This window comes from Mchenga conophoros, linkage group LG11 (genome assembly GCF_057382185.1).
Source record: "Mchenga conophoros isolate Kocher_MC1m ecotype Shallow Benthic linkage group LG11, M_conophoros_male_GT1.1, whole genome shotgun sequence".
Classification (NCBI taxonomy): Eukaryota; Metazoa; Chordata; class Actinopteri; order Cichliformes; family Cichlidae; genus Mchenga; species Mchenga conophoros.
Window position 1 is genome coordinate 30,507,867 of NC_140536.1, and position 25,337 is coordinate 30,533,203.

Below are 25,337 nucleotides of genomic sequence, written 5' to 3' on the forward strand. Positions count from 1 at the left end.
AGAGTAAACTTTCAGAAGTAAGTACTGAATATTATGTCACTTATTTATGCGCAAATATTTTTTTAATGAAGAACATTAAACCATTATTGTTGGCCACATGTTGGGAAAGTTATGTGACATTAGCAATGTCTGTACTTTCAGAATTAACTTGGTTTTAAAGCCTTTACTTTAAAAAAAAATATATATAGTCGACCTTAATCTTACAGAGATTGTGATGATTTTGTGGATAATTAAAGTCAGTCATATATCCACAAACACAACAAGCTGAAAGTCAGTGATGTTGCTCGGTTTGCAGTCCTGAATATCACGGCACAAGCAGGATCCACTGCACTGTTAATGTTAGCTATGTTATATTGCTGCCTCTGTTCGGTGGTGTCGAGCCAAACGGACTTTAACGTGTGTTTGAACGAGCTGACGGTTCACTCGTGAAGCTGAAAGAAAGATGCTTTAATCACAGGAGTCACACGTGTGTTCACTGTACCATCTGGGAACTCCTCTTGTTTCGTAATAACACAAACACTAAATCCTCCTTCTTTTGTGCTGTTTTGTAGCAGTGTGTACACCTGAGACTTTCACCTGTCTGTCTGTCCTGCACTCGCTCTCTGTTTCTTTCTCTCTGATTGTGGAATAAAAGTATGAACATGTGTTTATAAGTCACACTTGTGTTTGAATCCTGCAGCTTATCACACATTTGATTTCCATGTGTGACAACTGCAAATGTCCAGAGTGAGGACAGACTGAGGGACCCACTGCTGCACATCATCTGTGAGGCTTTGCACCCCTGATGATCCACCAGGACAAACTCAGCAGTGTGTGAGGAAGAGGAGGAGGAAGAGCCAGCAGCAGCTGACAGATGGAGAGAATAGACAGACTGTTCCCTGTTTGTGAAGGACTGCTAGAAAAGTTTAACATAACTAACTGTCTGTGCTGAATCAGTCTTATTAGGTAATGTTCAAATCATTTTATCATTCCAGTGTTTTCAGTGTGGGAGAAAGTACTCAGGGCCTTCAAGTTACACACTATGAAAGGCAGCAACAAGTTTAATATTCAGAAACCTAAAGTATGTATCAGCAGCAGAATGGAGCTAAAAATAAATCTTTGTTTCAGTTCTATGAAGCTTTGAGTATTTTGGATTAGTAGCACTGCTGTGTTTGTTGCATCATATTGCTGTAATTGTTTATATGCTTTATATATTCTGAGGTAAGTTGATCTATAGTGTTACATCATATTCTATAAGGATGTTATGTGTTTGTATACTTTCTGCCCAGTTTGACCCATTTAGCAGAAGCCAGCCTGTTTAAGGCTCTGATATCTATTCTGTATGACTTAAAGCAGTGATGACATGGTCTGATTTTCTCACCCAATAGTAGACTGATATTTAATACATCAGTCTACTCTTCATTCTATCAGAAACAGTTATCACAGCTCGTACATTTGCTTTTTACACATATATGTAAGCATTGAGCCAAATTTAGAAATGCCAACATACTGAAGGAACAACATTTGTCTCTTATATATGATACACCTATATATGCACTGTCAAAGATACTTGTCTTTGAGTGAAGATTTAAGGTGATAAGACATATAAATAACTGCAACTTGAATCTGTACTGAAGCTCAGTATTTGACACAGAGTTCATGTTCACTGCTGTAATAGCTAATAATGATTAATATAATAACTATAATATTGGCCATATTATATTTACATTACCAAAGTGATATGACTTTAGTCTCATGAACAACATGAGCTAATTCTTATTTACTAACTAATCTTGAAATAACTGTTCAGTACAGAAATGAAGCCCAAAAATCATGTTTTACTGTCCTGTGGTCTCAGCCTCAGATACTTATCAAATCACACAAAGCTCTTGTAGAAACAAACAAACAAACAAATGAACAAAATATTTTCTCCCTCATTTCTGTCAAACCAAGTTGTATGACACGTTTCCAGCGGTTAGTATCATGGTTGCTAGGCAACCTGGGAAGTGCGACGGAGACTAGACCGTCCCATACAGACAAACTTGCCGTTTATTTTGCAAATCGAGCTCAACACTGCCCCTAGCGTCCTGGAGCACTTCCGTTGTGTTTTGGAATTTGCATGTGTTTTTGAGTTTGTTCCCGTTCCTGTCAGCGGAGATCGCATTGACCACCGATGCTTCGGATGTAGCAGTGGGCGCCGTGTTGGAACAACGCGTCTCCAGCATCTGGCAGCCCCTTGCCTTTTTCAGTAGCACGCTCCGTGATACGGAGCGCAAGTACAGTGTTTTTGACAGAGAGTTACTGGCTCTGCATCTCGCGACGCAACATTTTCGATTTTTCCTCGAGGGCCACAATTTTACCGCATATGTTGACCATAAGCCTCTGACTTTTGCCATGTCCAAGGTTTCTGATCCTTGAAGCGCGCGCCAGCAGTGGTAGTTTTTGGCAATATCAGAGTTTACCATGGACATTCGGCACGTGGCTGATAAATCCAACCAGGTCGCTGATTGCCTGTCCCGCGCGCTGATCTCGCCAGTGTATGTCGGTGTCGACTACGCCGCCATGGTTGCAGACCAGAGTGCCGACCGGGACGTCCTCGCCCTTCGGTCCTCGCAGACTGTCCCCATGCTGGAAGACATGCCAGTGTGGGATGGTGGTCCGCGTTTGCTGTGCGATGTGTCTACAGGTCGCCTGCACCCCATTGTTCCTCTTTTGTGGCGCTGTCGTGTTTTCGACTCCATACATGCTCTCTCTCACCCGGGCGTCCGCGCTTTGGTCAAGCTGGTCAGTGACAAGTTTGTTTGGCTGGGCCTGCGGAAAGCGGTAAAGAGTTGGGCTGCTACATGCGTTCCATGCCAATGCTCGAAGGTCCACAGGCACACTCAGGCGCCCCTGAAACCTTTCCGCATTCCTGGTAGGCGTTTCGAACATGTGCACTCCGATTTGGTCGGACTGCTCCCATAGTCGCAGGGTTTCACACACCTTTTGACTGTGGTGGATTGCACCACCAGGTGGCCGGAGGTGGTTCCCCTGGCTTTCACAACAGCTGAGGTGGTGGCCAGAGCGTTCGTGTCCATGTGGGTTTCTTGTTTTGGTCCCCCCGCTGACATTACCTCGGACAGAGGCCCTCAGTTCATGTTGGAACTTTGGTCCGCCATGGCTGACGGCCCGGGGGTCAAGGTCCATGGCATGGTATACCACCTGCAGGCTAACGGGATGTGCGAGCGGTTTCACCGGTCGCTCAAGGTCGCACTCCGTGCTTCCTTAACGAGTGGTAACTGGGTCGACCGTCTGCCTTGGGTTTTGTTGGGGTTGTACAGCACGGTTAAGGAGGACCTCGGGGTTTCTCCCGCTGAACTGGTCCTTGGGCAACCCCTCCGCGTCCCCGGGGAATTTTTGCCTGAGAGCCCCCACCCATGTTTTGATGTCTCGGTGCTGTCTCTCTCCGCCCCCCTGGAGCCCCCTTTTCTGTCCCTGGTCTCGTGCACCAATACCAGATGTTTTTGTTGGAATCTTCTCCTTTTGTTTTTGTTTGGCATGACGCCCATCAACCCCCTTTGCGTTTGCTTTATGACGGCCTGTTTCGGGTTATTGCACCAGGTCCCAATTATTTTGTTTTGGATTTTGGGGGCTGGCAGGAGGTAGTTTCAGTGTTCAGCCTGCACACGTTCTGCAGGATGCTCCTGTGGTGCCGGCCTGGGCCCCCGCCGCGGCCGCCCACCTGCTGCCGGAACATTGGACTCTGACCCTCCTTCTTAGATTGCTCCGTGCCCGCTGGCACTTGTGTAGCCGGCGGAGGGTTTGGCCTGTCTTTCCCGGCCTGGTGAACCCACAGCCAGTTCTTGGACTTCCTGTTTCAGCCATTCTGGACGATTAAGCCCCGGGTCCTGGACTAGTGGACTGTTGTTTGGGTGTTTGGAGGGGGCATGTGTGACAACCCACTAGAGGGTTCCACTCACACCCAAGCTGGGAGGAAGGGTTCTGCTGTGTTTGGGCACAATATGCTCAGTTCATGTTTGGAGGTGAATAAAGTTGGAGTGTAAAACTAGAGCTCCTGTGTCGTGTGTCACATGCCTCCATAGTAACAATAGAAAGCCCAGGATGTCCCCTTGATCATAGCAGGACTTGTAAAGATTAGATAATTGGTGCTTGGTGTAGTGGTCTCAGACTCAGACAGAGGACAAAGTCTAATTGTTGGTTTTAGATGGAGATAATGTACTAAATCTCACGTTTTACTGGACTTTTGACTTTTTTGTCAAGGTCAATTAAGATCAAACTTCTATTCTTTTCTTTTACTCCGCTACAAACTTTGTAAAGTAGGCTATGTTTAAAAAGAACAAAACAAAAACAAATATTTAAAAATTACAGCACTATTTCCTTAAAAGTAAATGCTGCCCAGAGAGTGAACTGCGTTGGTGGAAGGGTGTGTTCTTGAAGTGCTTCTTGTATTTCTCTTCCAAGGAATCTGACTTTCTTGTAATGTTTTGCAGTTGATCAAGGGATCTTGAGCAATAGTTCTTCAGCCTTCCTGAAGGTTTTCCTTTTGACATCAGCTGCTTTTTCATTCACTTACAGTTCAGTCCTTGTAGCTGATCATTTTCAGAGGATTTTTTAAAGCCATTTAACACTGACATATGAGTAAGATAGTAAGATAGTAAGTAAGATATGATAAGTATAAAAATGCATCTAGCTCAAGGAATGAATGAGTGTTGTGTCAACACATAACAGACAACTTAGCAACGGACTCATTTTAAATTGTTCCTTTCAGTTTGCAATTTGTTATTAGCAGACTCACAAAAACATAATTTGTTTTCATTTCTTTTGTTGGCTCTGTGAAAAAATGTCAATGATGACACAGTTTGACATTCATAAAATTGCATTTTTGTGTGCTTAAAAAATGAGGAACCGGAAAAGAAGTAGCAGGCCTACAGACTATTTGCAGTCAAATAGTGTAGTACTCTCTTTCAGTACTACAAAAAGTATCTGAAAGTCATGTCCTTAAGAGTTAGGAGAAAAAACAAGCATTTAATTGACACAAAACATTAGACATGCATCTGGCCCTTCAGCTGATCCAGCTACTGCTCATGATGAAGGCTCATCAAGGTGGCTGTCAAGAAGCCACTTTTAAGGTAGGGAAACAGGGAAAAATAGCTGAGGAATGCTGAATTACACAAGGACTGGACTGAAAGATCCATCAAAAGCCACACCTCATTAAAACCACTGAAGAACTGTGCATTGCATTGTCACAGGAATGTGTGTATGATTGATGTGAGTGATTTATAACATATATAAAATGTTTTTACACTCCTTCTTCTTACTTCCTTTTATACTGCTAGAATTGCAGCTAGTAGAAGAAAGGACACGAATGATGAAGACCAGTTCAGAAATGTATGTTAAGTGCAGTGTAGTGTAGGCAAAGTGATAAATATATCAGTATAATATATAGCAATATATTGTATAATTTTACAGTTCTGCAGAATCTACTGGATATAAATCATAGAAAGTTTTGATGATGCTGACTTGGCAAATAACCTTGCTTACCTCTGGAAATCCTTAGTGAAAACCAAACATTACTGATATTTACTATGGCTTTTACAGTTCAATATCTTTCCTCATGAAAGGCAAACTTTTAGCAACTTTTTTAGTAAGAACATTTAGAGTGAATAGTGTAATTACTACTGCTCTGATATTGAGTCCCAGAGTGAGAAAGGCCTGTACAGTATATGCGTGCAGCAAGATACCTAGAACTAGCTGAGTGAATCTGTGGTTCATTTCCTGCACTTCATAGTTATTTACATAGTGTGTTCCAAGTCAAATATAGAACACTGTGACATCCTGTTAGATCAGCGGTGAAGCAGTGTGTATGTCAGGTTTGTCATGAAGACAGACAAAAGCATTTAATCGGCATGTTTTTATTCACAGGTTAAAAATACATAGAGACCAATAAATGTTGAGTCTCTGACAGTGTAATAGATGCAGATACTAATAAACATGGTTTAACAAGCTCGAAGATGAAAAAGTTATGTACACAAATAGAAATCTTACCAAATGTAATCTTGAAAACCCTTAAAAAACACATTTCATGTAACATTGGTTGTTTTAATCAGTAAATCAATAATCACAACTTTAAGCTGAAGCAAAGCCACAAAGGGTTTCTGTTACTGTGACTAATCAGAAAAGTCGTAACATTTCTTTCTTACACTTGGAGGGAGCACAGCGAGATACTCCCTGCAACAGTAAGAACAATTTATAACAAAGTAACAATTTAACACACACTTTTTAATATCTATGCATGAGTGCACTGTGTCAGTCAATTTGACACGAACAATTAAAAAAGTTTTTTTTTTCAGTTGAAATTACCTGATGTTGAAATCTTATTCAGTGCTCGGTGTCTCCTGAGTGACGATCACTTTGCTTTCTGTGAAGGATTTCAAATCAGCCGTGTCAGTCCTCTTTGAAGTTGCAGCAGCTTCTGACTTTTGGGCAGTATTTGAAAAGGTTGACATGGAGCGAGTGGACAAGAACGACATGTGGTCCTCTGCCAGAGCACTCTCAAGTACAAAACATACGGACTGCCGAAGCTTCTTCATGAATTCTTCACACATGAAAACATAAAGGATGGGGTTCAGGCAGCTGTTCAGAAAAGCCAGACTCACAGTCAGAGGACCCATGATTCTAACAATGTTCCTGAGGTCTGGGTTAGTCACAGCCTTTATTTCTATAAAACTGCAAACATGGAAGGGCAACCAGCAGATGAAGAATGCAAAAATGATGGAGAAAATGATTCGGCGAGATCTGCGTCTCCTTGTTCTTGACATGCGCATTGCACGTATGCCTATGGCCACATAAGACACAAATATGACCAGGAATGGGATCACAAAGCCCATAAGAAAGCGAAAAATGTGGAGACTCCATTTCTGTTCATGTGTCATAGAATAACCACAGGAATGTGCCCCATTGTATTCCACAACAGTGCGAAAAGTGGCATAAGGAGTGCTGCAGATCGCAGCAGTCACCCAGATACCAACACATATGAGCCGAGCTTTGCAGACTGTGCGCTTGTTGTGTGCCCACACCACCACCCAGATGGACAAACAACGATCAGCACTCATAGCTGTCAGAGTAAAAATGCTGGCAAACATGTTGACTAAAGTGACAAAGTTGTTGAGCTTGCACATGAATTGTCCAAAAGGCCATCGGTGACTCTGAGAGAGAGAAATGATCGAGAAAATCAGGAAGGCCGTGAAGAGGAAGTCAGCTATGGCCAGGTTGAGAAACCAAACTGTCTCGACTGTTTTCTTCATTTTTAACCCCGTCACATAGATAACCAGAGCATTGCCCAAAGTTCCAACTATAAATATCACACAGTAGATGAGAATGGAGGCTGTTTGTATGTGTCTCAAAGCTGATTCCAGTCCATGTGATGGATTTGCAGCCGAACTAATGTTACCTAAAACAAAAATCACTTTATTCAGTTTATCAAAAGTTCATATTATCTTTTAGCTGACATAGTTTAAAAGAAATGCTAATGTATGTCGAAAGTTTCTCACCAGACCCCATGTTCCTTTTAGCTGAGAGAGTCGGTCTTTAATCTACACTCGTCTCTGTCTTTTACTGCTTTTATTTGCTGCCATTACTCCTCCCTCTCAGTTTATGCAAAAGAGAAGAGAAACATCTCAGAATATGCTCATGCAGCAGGAAAGGCTGAGTGATATATTTGCTGGATATTATTTAATATTTCCATGATTAAACTGAAAGGTTGAACAAATCTTGGAAGAGCAGTATTTATTTCACTAAGAGTGTTATCATATTTCACTGAGAAATTATTTGTAGTTACATATATTTTATTAATGTTTTCCTGGAAACATTGCTGGAAACACCTTTTAGAGGTGTGAAATTAGAGGTGTGAACGTGCGAAGTCTCTGACTGATCAACTTAAACAGTCATGTGTACTAACAAGTCAAGGCAGTGCAGTCAACTGCTGCTTTTCCCACTCTGACCCCCAGTTTGGTGCACCTGACTCAGTAACAACAGACTTTGGTGTGCCTAGCAAGACATACTAAGGTACTAGCTAAGATAACTATTGTTAAATGTCAAAGTCTGGCATTGGGCTCCAAGCCTCTGCCTGCCTTTGATGGTGGCCTATAGGCATTAAGCAAGTATAGGACAAAAGCACCAACAGGTCAATAATTAGATAAATAAATAAATACACAACATAGATCATCTTGTTAAATATGGACGGGTGACTCCTTAAAAGTGTTCACCTAAGCAAATACACATTTACCAAGAACTTTACACAGCATTATGACATCATTATTCTCTATGCATCTCAAGCTTCACCCAAGATAAATGCAAACAGCTTCATAGAAAGGTGGAAGTGAAACAGACAAGATGCATCAATGCTATTTCTCTAAAAGTATTCACTCACCCATCCAAATCATTGAATTTAGGTGTTTCGATCACTTTCATGTCAACAGTGTATATAATCAAGCAGGTAGCCATGCAGACTGCTTCAGCAAACATTTGTGAAAGAAAGTGTAGCTTTCAGGAGCTCAGGGAATTCCAGTGTGGTACCAGACTAGAATGCTACAAACTACTAACAAGTTCAGTCATGAAATTTCCTCATTACTAAACATTCCAGAGTCAGCTGTTTGTGGTATTATAATAAAGTTTAAGGGACAACAGCAACTCAGCCATAAAGTTGTAGGCAACGGAAAATCACACAGTGGGGTCAGTGTATGCTGAGGCAATTGGTGTGTAGAAGTCACTTTCTGCAGAATCAGTTGCTGCAGACGTTGAAACTTCACATGGGCTCCAGATGAGCTCAAAAACAGCACATAGAGAGCTCCATGGAATTTCCATGGCTGAGCAGCTACTTCCAGGCCTTAGATCACCGAGCACAATGGACAGCATTAGATGCAGTGCGGTAAAGTAGGCTGGCACTAGATTCTAAAGCAGTGAAGACTTGTGATAAGGTTTCTTAAAGGGACTCACACACAGGCCAGGTTTTCCTTAGGTGAAAGATAGTGCATTTATTTACAGTGAACACAACACCAAGTGAATATACACAATGTGCAGGGGAAAGGGGTCTGTGGGGAAACAGGTTGGGAAGAGGTGCTCCACACCTTCTGTACAAAACTCCAACTCCTTCTCCACTGCCACTCCTCTCGTAGTCCATAATCAGGTTCCAGAAAAGATCTACACACACAAAAGGTCCGGTTAGCAGGATAGTCACAACACGCACAGATACACAGGTTCAGATTTGCAGGTTTGACTGACGCCGATAGCTCAACGATTCAGCGAAGACTAGCGCAGATCCGCCATCTTAAATAGCAATCAGCTGGGATCAGCGACCGGTGTGGTGATGAGAGCAGGTGTGTGGGCCAGCAGCGGGAGCCCGTAATGAGCATCGCTGCGGCGAAAGACAGAGAGCGAGAGCGGGAGAGGAAGGAGGGAGAGAGTAAAAAACAGAAACAACTATGTTGCCTAATGGAGAGTCGACCAGCGAGGCACAAGGACCATGACAACTTGTTCTCTGGAGTGACCAATCACACCTCTCCATTTGGAAATTCCACTGACAAATCTGGGTTTGGTGGTTCCCAGGTAAATGCTACTTGTCTGATTGCATTGCAGCAAGTGTAAAGTTTGGTGTGAGCCAGGATTTCTCATCCTAATAAATCTGCTTCTGGAAGAATGGCCAAAACTTCCCATAAACACACTCCTAAACCTTGTGGATAGCTTTCCCTGAAGATTTGTAGGGTGGACCTGCTTCATATTAAACCTTATAGTTTGAAGAATGCGATGTCACTCGAGTTAGGGGTTTACAGAGAATACTTTTGGCAATGTAATGTATTAAAATCTTTCCGGCTTAACCCTCACCTTTCTGAATTCTGGCACCTTGTGACCAAAGTCCATAACGTCATGTGAACCTCTGCAGCACACTTGAAATATACTTTACAACATCAAATTCACTATCAACTTTAAACCTGAAAGAATAAATGTTTCACTTAACTATGAAACTACAATTCACTAGCTGGGCCCACGTCCTCATTTTAGGTTTGACAGCGTTTTAGTAGGTAAAGGTGAATGGCTTTGACATGAATTAAGCTGCAGTTTGGGGAAGGCCTCGAAGGGGACTGGCGATGTCTCCCGGGCCTGGCAGATCTCCATGTACTAAATAGAAGCGAAGAAGTTAAAGAATAGAGAACAAGGAGGGAGGGAGGGTGGGGCACGTAAACGAGAATGATCAGCTTGCAGAACTGGGGGAACCTATATAGATGACAGCCGGAAGGAGCGTGTTTGGAGGCATGGTCCTGCTCCTGAAATTCCGATACATAATCTCCAATAAACTGACAACATTGACAAACATTGATCCCTACTGCAACTCCCAGAAGTGTAACAATGACATCACAATTCTATTCCCCAGCACCTTCCTCTCTTACACGCTCTCTTACGGTGTGTTCACCCCGAACGCGATAGACGCGAACGAAAACGCCCCAAACGGCCCTAATTTGACGCGTGCACATTCGCACCTCAACGCGTGTCCAAGAAAAATCCATCGCGCCTCAAAATTGCATACTTTGACGCGCGTGAACCGGAAATGTGGGAGGGATGTGGGAGGAAGTTGTGCCAGACCGGTATCTTTGTCAGCTGTTGAGCTAGCGTTTGAAGAGAGAGTCTCCCTTCTCTATTTACTGTGGAGAGCAGAGCAGCAGCGTTAAGGACGTCCTCGCCGTACCTGGGTCCATCAGGTCCTCCAGACGCGTGAGCAGTTTGGTGAGTTTCAACACTTGCTCCAGGAGCTGCGCCTGGATGACGGCCGACTTCAGCGATATCGCCGTCTTCCCCTCGCCCAGTTTGAGGACCTGCTGTCCCGCGTTTGTCCAAGAATCGCTCGCCTAGACACCAACTACAGGCGCTCAATCCCACCTGCAGAGCGCCTGTCCGTCTGCCTGAGGTTAGTAAAAGTGTTTAATACGGTAATCCTTTATTGATACCTGTGCTAATATGCTAAACTATCGTTTATAGACTGCTAACATGGATGTGCTATGCTATCAATGAATGCCGTTGGTGTTTACTGATAGCAAACTGTGGTACGGAGACGACTGTTTATAATATTTCTAGTGATACTCGAAAGGTCTCATCAAGTCCTGATTTAATTCAATTTATGCTGTTATCAGTGTTTGCATTGATAGCATGGCTGTGGTGTCATACGTATGCTCTCGGTGTTTGCTGATATCAAACTGGTATTAGGACCACTGTAGGTTAATCTTTGTAGTGATACTCACTCCTTTTTTTATTTAGACCTGGTTTAATTCTGGGATAGTTGAATATTTGTATATAATCCCTGCAGCTGTCAGACTATAACAGGGGTCACCATCCTTTATTAAAACAGAGTTATATAAAACTGAACAGTTTGGTTCATCTTTAGTTACATGGTTCTATCTTGATAAGATATGTCTTATCACAGATTAATTTTTCAAAAATATTAATGATTTAAGCAAGGAAAGGGTTACATGTCAACACACAACTCTTTATTTCTATTAATGTCTAACTTCATTCCTACCTGATTGACATGTTTAGGAATTATGCGTGATTGGCACACTGTAGTGGCAAAAGTTGCTACCAATCAAATTATGATATGTTAAAGTTAAACAAACAAAACACAACTGTTTTATCCTTGTAATTACAAAATGTTTTATGTAAGATTTAAGTTTTGTGATTTAAATCTGACATCACAAAAGTATTTTGGAATTTGAATAATGTATTTTGTAACTGCAGTACACATAATACTAATTTTGAACAATTTTGTCCAGGTTCCTTGTCACCGGGGACTCCTTCACGACCAAGCGTTCAGTTACAGAGTTGGTGTGTCCACGGTGAGCCAGATCATCCCCCAGGTAGCGACGGCCATCTGGGACTGTCTAGTGGACGACTTCATGGCTGTGCCTTCACCTGGAGACTGGCGGTCCATCACAGAGGGATTCCAGGAGCGCTGGAACTTTCCTCTCTGCTGTGGAGCTCTGGATGGGAAGCACGTCCAGACAAAGGCACCCATATATCATATAGGAGACACACACATTGATATACACTAAATATTTATTTCATTTCTTTTTTTGTGGTGCCCAAATTTATGCACCTGCTCGATTTTGTTTAAACAATTATTGCACACTTTCTGTAAATCCAGTAACCTTCTTTTCACTTTTCAAATATCACTGTGTGTCTCCTGTATGATATATTTAACTGACTTTTTTTATTGTAACAATCAACGATTTATACAGGAAAATAATGTCTATTAACAAGGTTGCCCAAACTTTTGCATCCCACTGTATTGGTATATTCTGTCATTAATATAATATGAAATAAATTCTACATGTGTCAAGTCGTGTGCCAACATTTTCTGTGTAGTAGAACTGAGACATTAGTCATTATAAAAATTTATTTGAAATAATATTAAAATTCTCAAACAGAAAAACATTAAACATAAATATATAAAATATAAGAATTTACAGAGAGACAGGAATAAAAAGGACCAGCTGCTCTCCAGAGCAGGAACAAGGCTGAGGAGGAAATGCTCCATTGAAGACTGGTGTGATCTCTTCAGGGACACCAGGATGGCCAGCTCCACCGCCGATGGACCGTCCTGGGACCCGTCCCTCATCTGCCTCGGAGCCGTCCTCCCCTGTGGGCCTGTAAAACAGCACAAAACACAAAGAAATGAGAAGGCTGCTACTAGATTTTAATTTCAACATTGAAAAAAACAAAACAAAAACAGGATATAATCAGATTGGTTGTAGATATTTAGTAAAGGTGATCACAAGGCAATCCCACCGACTAAAAAGGTATCAGTGCTTGCTCTACATACCTGTGGGTGCAGCAGCAGGAGCTCAGGGACTGGGCAGCCAGGAGAAGCAACAGGGGATGCTCTGCTGCAGAATCAGTTGGCTCTATCAATACAGTATTAAATGTTAACAGGTTGAATATAATCAGAGAAAGTATGTACAGTGGTCCCTCATTTATTGCAGCAGGGGTTCTCAGAATAACTAGCCCCTCGCCACGCACTTTATACACTGTTTTCCCCACACACATGAACATTGGTCACAGTTCTCACAATTGATTCTCAAAGTGCAAACCTTTGTAGATTGCAAAACGTAAAAGTATTATTATGCCGCGGTTTGTCTTCATCTGCCTGCCACTTTCGTGCGCCTTTTTCCCTCGCGGTGCAGGATGTCTATTTCCAAATGAGGGTCATAGTTATGGGTATTTTTGTGCTGTTTTTTCTATTGGACGTGATGGTTATCAAAACCAAACATGATAAATTTGGCAAGCGCAGGAGACACGACACGAAGGAGATTTGTCAATCAGGCTGCAGAATGCAATGCTGCAAAAAAAAAGAAAAGAAAAAGAAAATCAGCGAAAAAGCGAAGCAGTGACGGATGAACAGCGGGACCACTGTGTGCTGTTTATTAATAAACAAAATATATTCCTATATGACAACATGCATAAAAGCAGAACGGTATTTGTACGTCAGTGGGAAAATAGCGGTGGCTTGCTAGCTTTTTTGCGGCTTCCCCGGGTCAGTGAAAACTTTCAAAAGAGAAATGAATGAACTTACCAGGTTGCCCGATCTCTTTACATATCTTCCTCCAAGCTCGGTCCTTTATATTCCTGTCTCGGTACAGAAAGCAGCTGGTGTCGTACAGCTCCGGGTTGTTTGCTATGGCGTTGATTAGCCTTCCTTCCATTGAAGAATGAAGGGCTTTGGCTGGATCTGCCCTTTTGACCTAGGTCACAGCCACGTCACCAGGCTCCTGATTGGTTGTCGCGGCGCGATTTGACGCTGGAGTTCAGATCTTTCCAACTCGAGCGGTAGACGTGTAACGCGCGTATGCACAAAATGCAACACAAAAACTCACGCGCATGTTTTTTTTCGCGAGTCAAACGCTCCAAACGCGGTAGACTGACGCGCGTTTCAGGCGTTTTCGCGACGCAAATCTGCTTCCGAATTTTCGCGTTAGCCGCAATCGCGGGTCATCGCGCTTTTCCATTGACTTTACATGTAAACCTGACGCTCTGTTCGCGTCTATTGCGTTCGGTGTGAACACACCGTTACACTCCAGGATGCGACAACGAGGGGAGCCGCAACCTGCACACACGGAAGATTACTGGGAGATTACTCGGAGGACACCTGAGAAGACAACTGACTTTAAGAGCCAGGGTTTCACTAACTATGTAAATCAACATTCCAGCGATGAATGACTGCCCACCCACACCTTAAGTAGGATCTGTGATTGATCATCTTCAGTGCTGTTAAAAAGTATTTTTGATGTCTTAACATTTGCACATTTGCCACACATATTTCAGATCGTTAAATAAATTTTAATATTACATAAAGACAATGTGAGGAAATCATTTTTTATGATTTTAATTTTTAAGGGGGAAATAAACCAAATAAACCAACCTAGTCCTGTGTAAAAAAGTAATAACTGGCTGTGAAGTCCTTGACACCAAGAACTATAAGTATTTCTGAGCATGACTGACTGAGCCGAAAAATCTCGATCGTATCTAAGTCCAGACTTTGACTAGGGCAATCGAAAACCTTCATTTTCTTTTTTTTAATTGCATCTAGAGAAATGTAAGGGAGGGTATGAATATATCCTCGTGGCAATGGACCACTTTACGTAATTTGCTCAGACTAACCCCTGCAGAAATAAAAGTGCCAAAACAGCTGTAGAAAAAATATTTGGAGATTTCATCTTGAATTTTGGTTTCCAATACGGCTCCATCAGGACCAGGAAAGAGAGTTTGTAAACAAACTCTTTGCCAAGCTGTAAGAATACAGTTGAGTTAAGAGATCCAGAACCACACTATACCACCCCTGGGGAAATGGCCAGGTAGAAAGATTTAGTAGAATACTGCTGGCCATGCTTTGCAACCTTGCAGATGGAGCAAAAGCAGATTGGAAAGCATCTGTGGTAAAGGCGGTCCATGCTTATAACTGTATGCGCAGTGAGGCCAGGTTGCTTACTGTTGGTGCTTACAAGTTACTGCTTACTTCCTCTTGTTTTGGCGAAACACCAGACTCCCTATTCAGATGGTTTTTGGTCTCACAGCTAAAGCCCAAAGCCCTTCCCATCAAGACTATACTGAGAAGTGGAAGGCTTGCATGAAGAATGGTTACAAACTGGCCTCAGCAACAGCCTATAAGGAAAGTTGATCAGGGAAAATTTTCTATGGCAGCAAAACACTTGGTACGGAGCTATACCCATAGTGCAGATTACTGGTCTGAAATTTCAGTGAGAAGATAGAGGACCAGGGAAATTGAGATCATTCTGGGAGGGCTAGGTGTTTTGGGTGACACACAGGAAACATAAGGATAGCCCAGTATATGAAATCAAGCCAGAGAATGTCAAGGGGCATATCAGGGTTGTCCACAGGAACCTCCTGCAGTCGTGTGACTTCTTGCCAGTGGAAAAATTCAACTGACATGCAGAACTGAGAAAGCAAAAACAGAAAAACAACAGGAACACAAGAGCACAGTTCAGAGGATGAGGATGAATAGAGAGGAATCAGAGGACCTCCGACAGAACAGGGGGAACATTTTAAACAGCCATGGTGGACAGAGGCGTCAGAGTTCAATCCAGAGAGTGGAACAGTGATACTAGAGCAACCAACATGAAGAGGATACAGAGACACAAGAGAACAATAAAGACACAGAACACATGCCCCAACTTGAGACTTAATGCAGTGACCGAGAGGAAAAAGTATCCTTTCAGAATGAGAACACAAAAGCTAATGTTTACTTACCACAAATTAGGACAGCCTACTTTAGCATACGAAGAAGTACCCCAGACAAGGTCATACATTAAATAGTGCAGTAAAATAGTTATAAAATGTAAAGTGTGCTGGTGTAGTTCTTCTTCCCACCAGCAAGAGTCACTACAGTTCTTTCATGCCAAGATTTGTTTGTTATTAGCTGTAGCGTTAGTAATGCAGCACACTTTGAGAAAAGACTGACTCAGCATGTTGTTCGGATAAACATCTGCATCCATCCTCTTCGTTGTTTTACAGAAAGCATCGCTTGTGAGTATTTAAGTTGAACAAGAGTTAATGCAACTATATTTGCTATTATTTATGCACTTTTATGGTTAAAGGTGTACTAGGGCTGCACGATTAATCGTTAGAAAATCGCGATCTCGATTCATACTTATGTGCGATCTCATTTCCAAATGACAACGATTAAAAAAAAAAAAAAGACGACGACGACGATTGTACCGCATTTTGATCCAGGACGTACTCTGCATGAAAACAAGCGCTCACTCTTCCTGCTCAACAAATGACATGGGCAGAGCCTTATACCACGTGATACAGAAGCTGTGCCGTGTGATGCTAAAATTAGCAGGGAAAAAACAACGGAGAGCACGTCAGGGATGACGAGAAAGTGACAGGAGAAAATCCGTCCCGGTCAACCAACCAAACATCAATAACGGGAACCTTATACAGCGCTTCCCTATACCTGTTGAACTCCCGCAGGCACAAAGAAATTACGGAGGCTATCACTTATCACCTGACCAAAGATATGGCTCCCATCAACACTGTGCAAAACGAGGGATTTAGGAAAATGATCAACACCCTAGACAAACGCTACACAGTGCCGTCCCGCAACTATTTTTCTATTGTTGCACTACCTGCTCTATACACGCAGTGTCGAGCAACGGTGGAGACGGAATTTCAAGCAGTACAACATTTTGCAGCAACAACAAAACGTGAGACATTTGTTGTTTTTATGTTTATTTATTGTTTTTATGTTCAGTCTCAACTGTTACGAAGTTGATGTGCAGTTAATAAGTGCAATAAATATTTATACTGGAAAAGAGAATCGTGATCTCAATTCTAAGCCAAAAAATCGTGATTCTCATTTTATGCAAAATCGTGCAGCCCTAAGGTGTACTGTATTCAGATTGACTTTCTTTCCAATGTTAGCTAGTTTAGTCAACTGATTTGCATTATCGTGTGAATATATAGACTGAATATTGCTTATTTCTTCTGTTTGTAGTTTCACTCTGTTGATAATTGAAGGCAGCGTCAATAAAAGGGACAATACACCTGTCAGTTGTCGAGGAGTTTATCTATCTGCATAACTGTATCCAGTGTAGGAGTGAGGGCAGAATATAAAGTTTCAGGTTTTCATTACCGTTTTGTTAGGAGAATAGAAATGTTAATTTTGTAAAGTTAGGTGCTATTCTTATTTGTAATGAGAATAGCACCCTATGTTATTTAGCTAGGTTATGTCCAGGTTAGAGCATCTTACTCAGTAAAGATACCCATAATATGGATGGAGGTTAAAGATGAAATGAAAGTCCTGGGAATTTGGATTAGTGGAAAGTGTCACGATCCTGGGTCGGTGACCCAGTGTTTTCGGTTTTGTATTATTATTTATCCTCGGTTTTGTTATTATGTGTCATTGTTAGTGTCTTGGGTTTTGATTCTGTATTTCTAGTCTTGGTTTGCTTTTGCGATTCCTCCTCTGTTAGGTCTGTCTGCGTCTCTGTGTGCTTCCTGTTTTTCTTTGGTAGTCTTCAGTCTGTATCTACGCCTCTGTCAGTGCGCCCCAGGGCAGCTGTGGCTACAATGTAGCTTGCCATTGCCAGTGTGTGAATGTGTGTGTGAATGGGTGAATGACTGAATGTAGTGTGAAGCACTTTGGGGTCCTTAGGGACTAGAAAAGCGCTGTACAAATGCAGGCCATTTACCATTTACCATTCAGTCATCACATTCAGTTTAGCTTTTGTCATGTGTAATTAACTGCTGCTACCTCTTTCCCCTGTTACCCTCTGTATATGGTGTCTAGTTTAGTCTGCTCAGTGTCGCGCCGTCCCGTCATATATGTGTTATGTGTTCTGTTCGTAGTATTGTTTAGTTCAGTTCTGTGTTTACTAGTGCCAGCAATAAAGCTGCTTTTTGACTTTAAGTTTCGCTTCCGTGTATGAGTCTGCATTTGGGTTCTTCACTCCTGCCTGCCGTGACAGAAAGTGGACACTGTCAAAACCCACAATGTATCAGGTGGTTCTCAATAAATTATGCGTTAAACTGATATGGGGAACAAATCGTGAGGTAACAAAAAGGTGAACAGTGTGCCTGACCTTTGAATTGAAAATCTCTTTTATCAAAAATGTGTGTAGTGCTTGTGTGAGCAGGAAAACAAACAAGAACAAGGCCCTGTGGGGCTAATTGAAAGGGAAAGCTATATACTACAAACTCCTTTTTGGAGATATCCTTGAGCAATGGCAATATCTTAACAGAAATTAGAATCAGAATCAATGTCCAAAACAAATTTATAGTATAATTAATGACAATAATAATGGAGGTTTAACACAGTATAAATATGCGAGTGAAGAAGAACATTCTCAAATTGTTAAAAATATCTATGACAAAGTTATATCTGAAAACTTATCTCTGTTGGGCAACTTCCTGTCAGAGCAGTGGATCAGTGGTGCTTTTATGTTACAACAAAGAAATGCCCCATGCTACACTGCAGAGGTGTGGACTCGAGTCACATGACTTGGACTCGAGCCAGACTCTAGTCATTAATTTTATGACTTTAGACTTGACTTGAAAAAATGTTCTAAGACTTGTGACTTGACTTGGACTTTTACACCAATGACCTGGGACTCGAATTGGACTTGATCCGGTTTACTTGAAAAGACTTGATATTTCACCCCAAATATAAAATTTAACACGCATATTATATAGAAAGTGTGCATCATTTATTCAAACCACACTCTGTACGTATGTGTGCGTGAGCTGTAGCACAGCCAATCAAATTAACCAGATTTTTTAAAAAAAGAAAAGGAAAAAAAAAAACCCTCAAAAATGCTGCAAGGAGTTATTTTTTTCAGGTACATAAACTATGAAGTAGTCAACAAAAAACCGAAATGCAATATGCAAAACATGCAAGAAGAGAATCACAGACAGAGATGGAACAACTTCCAATTTTCTCCGACAGTTGAAGTTGCATAAAGAACAGTAGGTGGTCCTTCTCTTTTGCTACGATGAGATAGCTGACTTCATCTAACTAGCAAATGTTGTCCAGGCTACATTGGTGATACAGTTTTTTTTAATGTGTATGATATTTTTGTCATCCGATTTTAAAGCCCGTCCTACAAGCGCATCCAAGACTAACATGCAGCTTATCTCAGAACTGTCGGTGAAAATTATTCTTGGAGCTAAGTTTAATTGAGCTGCATTTTATAGAGGTGCAATTTCACAATTTGTGTATATTTTCCAAGTTCACTATTTCGTCATGTGTTGAGAAAAATACAGATTTAAAAATTACATGTTCTAATATTTACATTTAGCATATAACTGCAACATTCTTTTTTTGTTTTTTTTAGGACTCTAAAGGACTTGAAATTCAAAGTTTCAGACTTGTGACTTTACTCTGACTTTTACACCAGTGACTTAAGACTCGACTCTGACTTGCCTGACATTACTTGAGACTTGACTTGAGACTTGAGGATAAAGACTTGAGACTTACTTGAGACTTGCAAAACAGTGACTTGGTCCCACCTCTGCTACACTGTGATGAAGACGACTTTGGACCATTTAATTTTAAATTGCTACAGAACACAGAGATAAGACAACAAATGGCTACTGTGGGTTTTGAGATTGATAACAATATAAAATCTGTAAGGTATGGTTTATTACGAATTTTTAAAGAAATGAGACAATTATTCTGGTTAATTATGTGCATAATTAATACCCCGTTCAGTGGATGCTGATATTAAAAAACATGAAATAATCTAGAGCATTAGAAACTCATATACACAAATATAAAGCTGTTCTTCAATCAAAAATGTTAATATGACTGTATGGATTACATAATTCATTTTTAACAAATTAAATACCACAATTCAAAGCTTCATAGGTTTTCTATTATAATGGCTAGTTTAGTTTTCTTACTACTGCATGGAGCATAGTGAGATTTCCCCTGGAATAGTTAGAAAAATCTAAAGAAAACAGTAGGGGTCACAAAAACAAAACAACAAAACATTTTAGATTTTTTTGCACAAATTTACAATCTGATTCATCCTGAGATTAAATTTTACATTAAAAAATTAATTCAAATTTACATTGCCAACGGTAAGTTTTTATTCGGGGTTTGGTGTCTCCTCAGTGATGACTACTTTGCTTTCTGTGCAGGATTCAAAAGCAGCTGGGTCGATCTTCTCCAAAGTTGCAGCAGCTTCTGACTTTTGGGAAATCCTTGAAAAGGTTGATGACACAGAGCGAGTGGACATAAACGATAAATGGTCCTCTGCCAGAGCACTTTCGAGTACAAAACATACAGACTGCTGAAGCTTCTTCATGAATTCTTCACACATGAAAACATAAAGGATGGGGTTCAAGCAGCTGTTCAGAAAAGCCAGACTCAAAGTCAGAGAACCCACGATTCTAACAATGGGCAAGGTTTTAGGGTTAGTCACAGCCTTTAATTCTATAAAATTGCAAACATGGAAGGGCAACCAACAGATGAAGAATGCAAAAATGATGGAGAAAATGATTCGGCGAGATCTGCGTCTCCTTGTTCTTGACATGCGCATTGCACGTATGCCTATGGCCACATAAGACACAAATATGACCAGGAATGGGATCACAAAGCCCATAAGAAAGCGAAAAATGTGGAGACTCCATTGCTGTTCATGTGTCATAGAATAACCACAGTAATATACCCCATTGTATTCCACAACAGTGCGAAAAGTTGCATAAGGAGTGCTGCAGACCGCAGCAATCACCCAGATACCAACACATATGAGCTGAGCTTTGCAGACTGTGCGCTTGTTGTGTGCCCACACCACCACCCAGATGGACAAACAACGATCCAAACTCATGGCTGTTAAAATGAAGACACTGGCAAACATGTTGACTAAACTCAAAAAACTGTTGAGCTTGCACATGAATTGTCCAAAAGGCCACTGGTGACTCTGAGAGAGAGAAATGATCGAGAAAATCAGGAAGCCTGTGAAGAGGAAGTCAGCTATGGCCAGGTTGAGAAACCAAACTGAGTCAACTGTTTTCTTCATTTTGAAGCCCGTCACATAGATAACCAGAGCATTGCCCAAAGTTCCAGCTATAACTATCATACAGTAGATGACAATAGAGGCTGTTTGTATGTGTCTGGAAGCTGCATCTTGTTCAGGTGACTGAGTTGCATTGAAACTGATGTTACCTGAAAACAAGAAGGAAAGTATTTTAAGAAAGATTATTATTTAACACATTATACATCATACACAGAAAAATAGGGCAAAAGAACAAAAAATAATATTTGATTACGTGCACTATACAGTGGGGCAAAAAAGTATTTAGTCAGCCACCGATTGTGCAAGTTCCCCCACTTAAAATGATGACAGAGGTCAGTAATTTGCACCAGAGGTACACTTCAACTGTGAGAGACAGAATGTGAAAAAAAAATCCATGAATTCACATGGTAGGATTTGTAAAGAATTTATTCGTAAATTAGGGTGGAAAATAAGTATTTGGTCACCTCAAACAAGGAAAATCTCTGGCTCTCACAGACCTGTAACATCTTCTGTAAGAAGCTTTTCTGTCCCCCACTCGTTACCTGTATGAATGGCACCTGTTTGAACTCATCATCTGTATAAAAGACACCTGTCCACAGCCCCAAACAGTCAGACTCCAAACTCCGCCATGGCCAAGACCAAAGAGCTTTCGAAGGACACCAGGAAAAGTATTGTAGACCTGCACCAGACTGGGAAGAGTGAATCTACAATAGGCAAGCAGCTTGGTGTGAAAAAATCAACTGTGGGAGCAATCATCAGAAAATGGAAGACATACAAGACCACTGATAATCTCCCTCGATCTGGGGCTCCACGCAAGATCTCATCCCGTGGGGTCAAAATGATCATGAGAACGGTGAGCAAAGATCCCAGAACCACACGGGGGGACCTGGTGAATGACCTGCAGAGAGCTGGGACCAAAGTAACAAAGGTCACCATCAGTAACACACTACAACGGCAGGGAATCAAATCCCGCAGTGCCAGACGTGTTCCGCTGCTGAAGCCAGTGCATGTCCAGGCCCGTCTGAAGTTTGCCAGAGAGCACATGGATGATACAGCAGAGGATTGGGAGAATGTCATGTGGTCAGATGAAACCAAAGTAGAACTTTTTGGTATAAACTCAACTCGTCGTGTTTGGAGGAAGAAGAATACTGAGTTGCATCCCAAGAACACCATACCTACTGTGAAGCATGGGGGTGGAAACATCATGCTATGGGGCTGTTTTTCTGCCAAGGGGACAGGACGACTGATCCGTGTTAAGGACAGAATGAATGGGGCCATGTATCGTGAGAGTTTGAGCCAAAACCTCCTTCCATCAGTGAGAACTTTGAAGATGAAACGAGGCTGGGTCTTCCAACATGACAATGATCCAAAACACACCGCCCGGGTAACAAAGGAGTGGCTCCGTAAGAAGCATTTGAAAGTCCTGGAGTGGCCTAGCCAGTCTCCAGACCTCAACCCCATAGAAAATCTGTGGCGGGAGTTGAAAGTCCGTGTTGCTCGGCGACAGCCCCAAAACATCACTGCTCTCGAGAAGATCTGCATGGAGGAATGGGCCAAAATACCAGCTACTGTGTGTGCAAACCTGGTAAAGACCTATAGTAAACGTTTGACCTATGTTGTTGCCAACAAAGGTTATGTTACAAAGTATTGAGTTGTATTTTTGTTATTGACCAAATACTTATTTTCCACCCTGATTTACGAATAAATTCTTTACAAATCCTACCATGTGGATTCATGGATTTTTTTTTCACATTCTGTCTCTCACAGTTGAAGTGTACCTCTGGTGCAAATTACTGACCTCTGTCATCATTTTAGGTGGGGCAACTTGCACAATCGGTGGCTAACTAAATACTTTTTTGCCCCACTGTATATATATCGCTATATATATAGCGATATATATATATATATATATATATATAGATAGATAGATAGATACCTTCAAAAGTTTTAGAACACTCCAATTTTTTCAGTTTTTTATTAAAAATTATGCACTTTAATTTCTAATTGCATTCTGAAATGAAAGCATAGTACAAATAAGCAATTGGAGTTAAAAACAAACAAACAGATAATGGAATCAATTTATAGACCAAAATGTTTTCTAAACCTTTGACTCATCAAAGCAGCCACCTTTGGCAAATATAACAGCTGAACACACCCGTGGCATTCTTTCTACAATAGAAATCAAATATTCTTCAGAAAGTTCTTCCCATATCTGTTAAAGAATTTCCCATAAACATGTGGCACTTGTAGGTTAGTTTGCTTTCACTGTTCTGTCCAGTTCATCCCAAACCGGCTCGATGGTCTGGAGACTGTGCTGGCGACTCCATGTTTCCAAGCTTACCATCTTGTTCTTTTTTCCTGAGGTAGTTAGTTTGGACTTATGTTTTGGGTCATTATCTTGCTGTAGGATGAACCCCTGACCAACTAGGCACATACCAGAGGGTATTGCATGGTGATGGAGAATGTTGTGGTAGCCATTTTTGTTCAGGGTGCCTCTCACTCTGTACAAGTCACTGACCCTCAATCCAGCAAAACACCCAGACCTTCACACTTCCTCCTCCATGTTTGACATTAATGCCACACACTGTGGAACCACCACTTCGCCTTCTTGACGGCGTACAAAGATCCTGCGTGATGAATAAAGATTTCGAATTTTGATTCATCAGTCCATAATACCTTCTTCCAGTATTCAGTAGTCCAGTGGTAGTGTTTCATGGCCAAGCCTCTTTGTCTTATTCTGACATCTTTGCAATGGCTTTCTTGCTGCAATTCATCCTGTCAAATCTGCAGCTGGAAGTATTCTCCTTAAAGTTAAAACTGAGACTAATATTAAGCTGTGCTTAAAGCTGTTGCTGTGTGAGCTGTTTATCACGCAAGCTGTTAACTCTCTGTGCCAAACCTCTTCCTGTCAGAGTTTCCCCAGTTTCTGAGTGCCTTTTGATGGTGAAAGAAAAAGTACTCACTGACACCTAGACTTTCTTTGCAATTTCTTTGTAGGAAAGACCTACATTTTTAAGTGTTACAAGGGTCAGTCACTCTTCCGTTGCTAATTGCCTTTTTTTCCACAATTTTTGTAGCAACACACTACTTTCTGCAGTACAATATTGTTCAACTGATGTTCACGAGGTTATGGTACCACAGTGTGTTCCAACACTGCTTTTATGCAGACAAAGGGGGTTGTAAGTACTCCAAAAAAGTTGGAACACCTGTAGGAATTAGTAGTACCAGCTTTCAAGGCATGACAACCTCCATTCCTGCAGAACAGCTTTAAATTGTTAACTCATTTTGTGTTTGCTGAAACAGGTCTTTTTGTGTAATTTTAAAATATACATTACTTCTCAGTTTTAGGTAACCTTACCTTTTTTTAACCCATGGCAGTCAACCATTTAGCTATGTACCACTTCAAGCTTGATCTGAACTGAACCGCAATAAATAACTGGAAAAATTGGGGTGTTCTACAACTTTTGATCGGTAGTGAGTGTGTGTGTGTGTGTGTGTGTGTGTGTGTGTGTGTGTGTGTGTGTGTGTATATATATATATATATATATATATATATATATATATATATCCACTATGCAACCCTTACTTCCAATATGCTACTAGATTATGTCAAGTACTTTATGCAAGCTGAAATTTTGAATTTGTTTAACTTAATTTATGTTGTAATCAGAAATGATAACAGGCATGCATGCTCATCTAAATAACTTTAGCAGGAATTCATATCAGCATTCAATGCTAATACATTTTATATTTAAAGTAAATCATCTTACCCCCACTCATGTTTCTTTTAGCTGACAGACGTTATTCTAAATTGATCTCTATCTGTTGCTGCTTATACTTGCTCTCTATCTTCGATTACTCCTCCCTCTGAGTTGCTGCAGATGAGGCAATACTCACACAGAGAAATGAATAGACAAAATAACAGAAATGCCTCAATATACACTGATGAAGCAACAGAGGAGTGCATGACATTTGGTGAACCTAAATGAATATTTTTTGATTACTTTTAAAAGGTTACACGTCTTACTAGATTAGTATTTATTGCAGTGTGTTGTATTTGTATTTTGCATATTTCATTGTATAAGAGTAATTGCTTGTGGTTAAGTGTATTTTTTTCTGCTATATTATGCTAAATTTTAAACTTCCTCATACACTTTTACAACTCTTTGACCTATCAAACACTCACTAGCTGTCTGAGTATATGTTTCACAGATTAACCCAACAGCAGTGCAGTAGCTGTTTTGCAGACTATTATTAATTGTCAGTAAAAGTAGTACA

At 41.1% G+C, this 25,337-nt stretch overlaps 2 protein-coding genes across 2 annotated transcripts; both read right to left on the bottom strand.

Annotated features, from left to right (window-relative positions):
* Positions 1 to 5,889: 5,889 nt before the first annotated feature.
* On the bottom strand, positions 5,890 to 7,619 carry LOC146564556 (chemerin-like receptor 1). Its single transcript, XM_085290383.1, has 2 exons — positions 7,530 to 7,619; positions 5,890 to 7,429 (listed from the first exon to the last, which is right to left on the bottom strand). Exons 1-2 carry the CDS (start codon positions 7,537 to 7,539, stop codon positions 6,354 to 6,356), a joined length of 1,086 nt encoding a protein of 361 aa, XP_085146509.1. The 5' UTR covers positions 7,540 to 7,619; the 3' UTR covers positions 5,890 to 6,353.
* A 12,061-nt stretch (positions 7,620 to 19,680) lies between these two features.
* On the bottom strand, positions 19,681 to 24,869 carry LOC146564557 (chemerin-like receptor 1). Its single transcript, XM_085290385.1, has 2 exons — positions 24,830 to 24,869; positions 19,681 to 21,208 (listed from the first exon to the last, which is right to left on the bottom strand). Exons 1-2 carry the CDS (start codon positions 24,837 to 24,839, stop codon positions 20,130 to 20,132), a joined length of 1,089 nt encoding a protein of 362 aa, XP_085146511.1. The 5' UTR covers positions 24,840 to 24,869; the 3' UTR covers positions 19,681 to 20,129.
* Between the last annotated feature and the right edge of the window lie 468 nt (positions 24,870 to 25,337).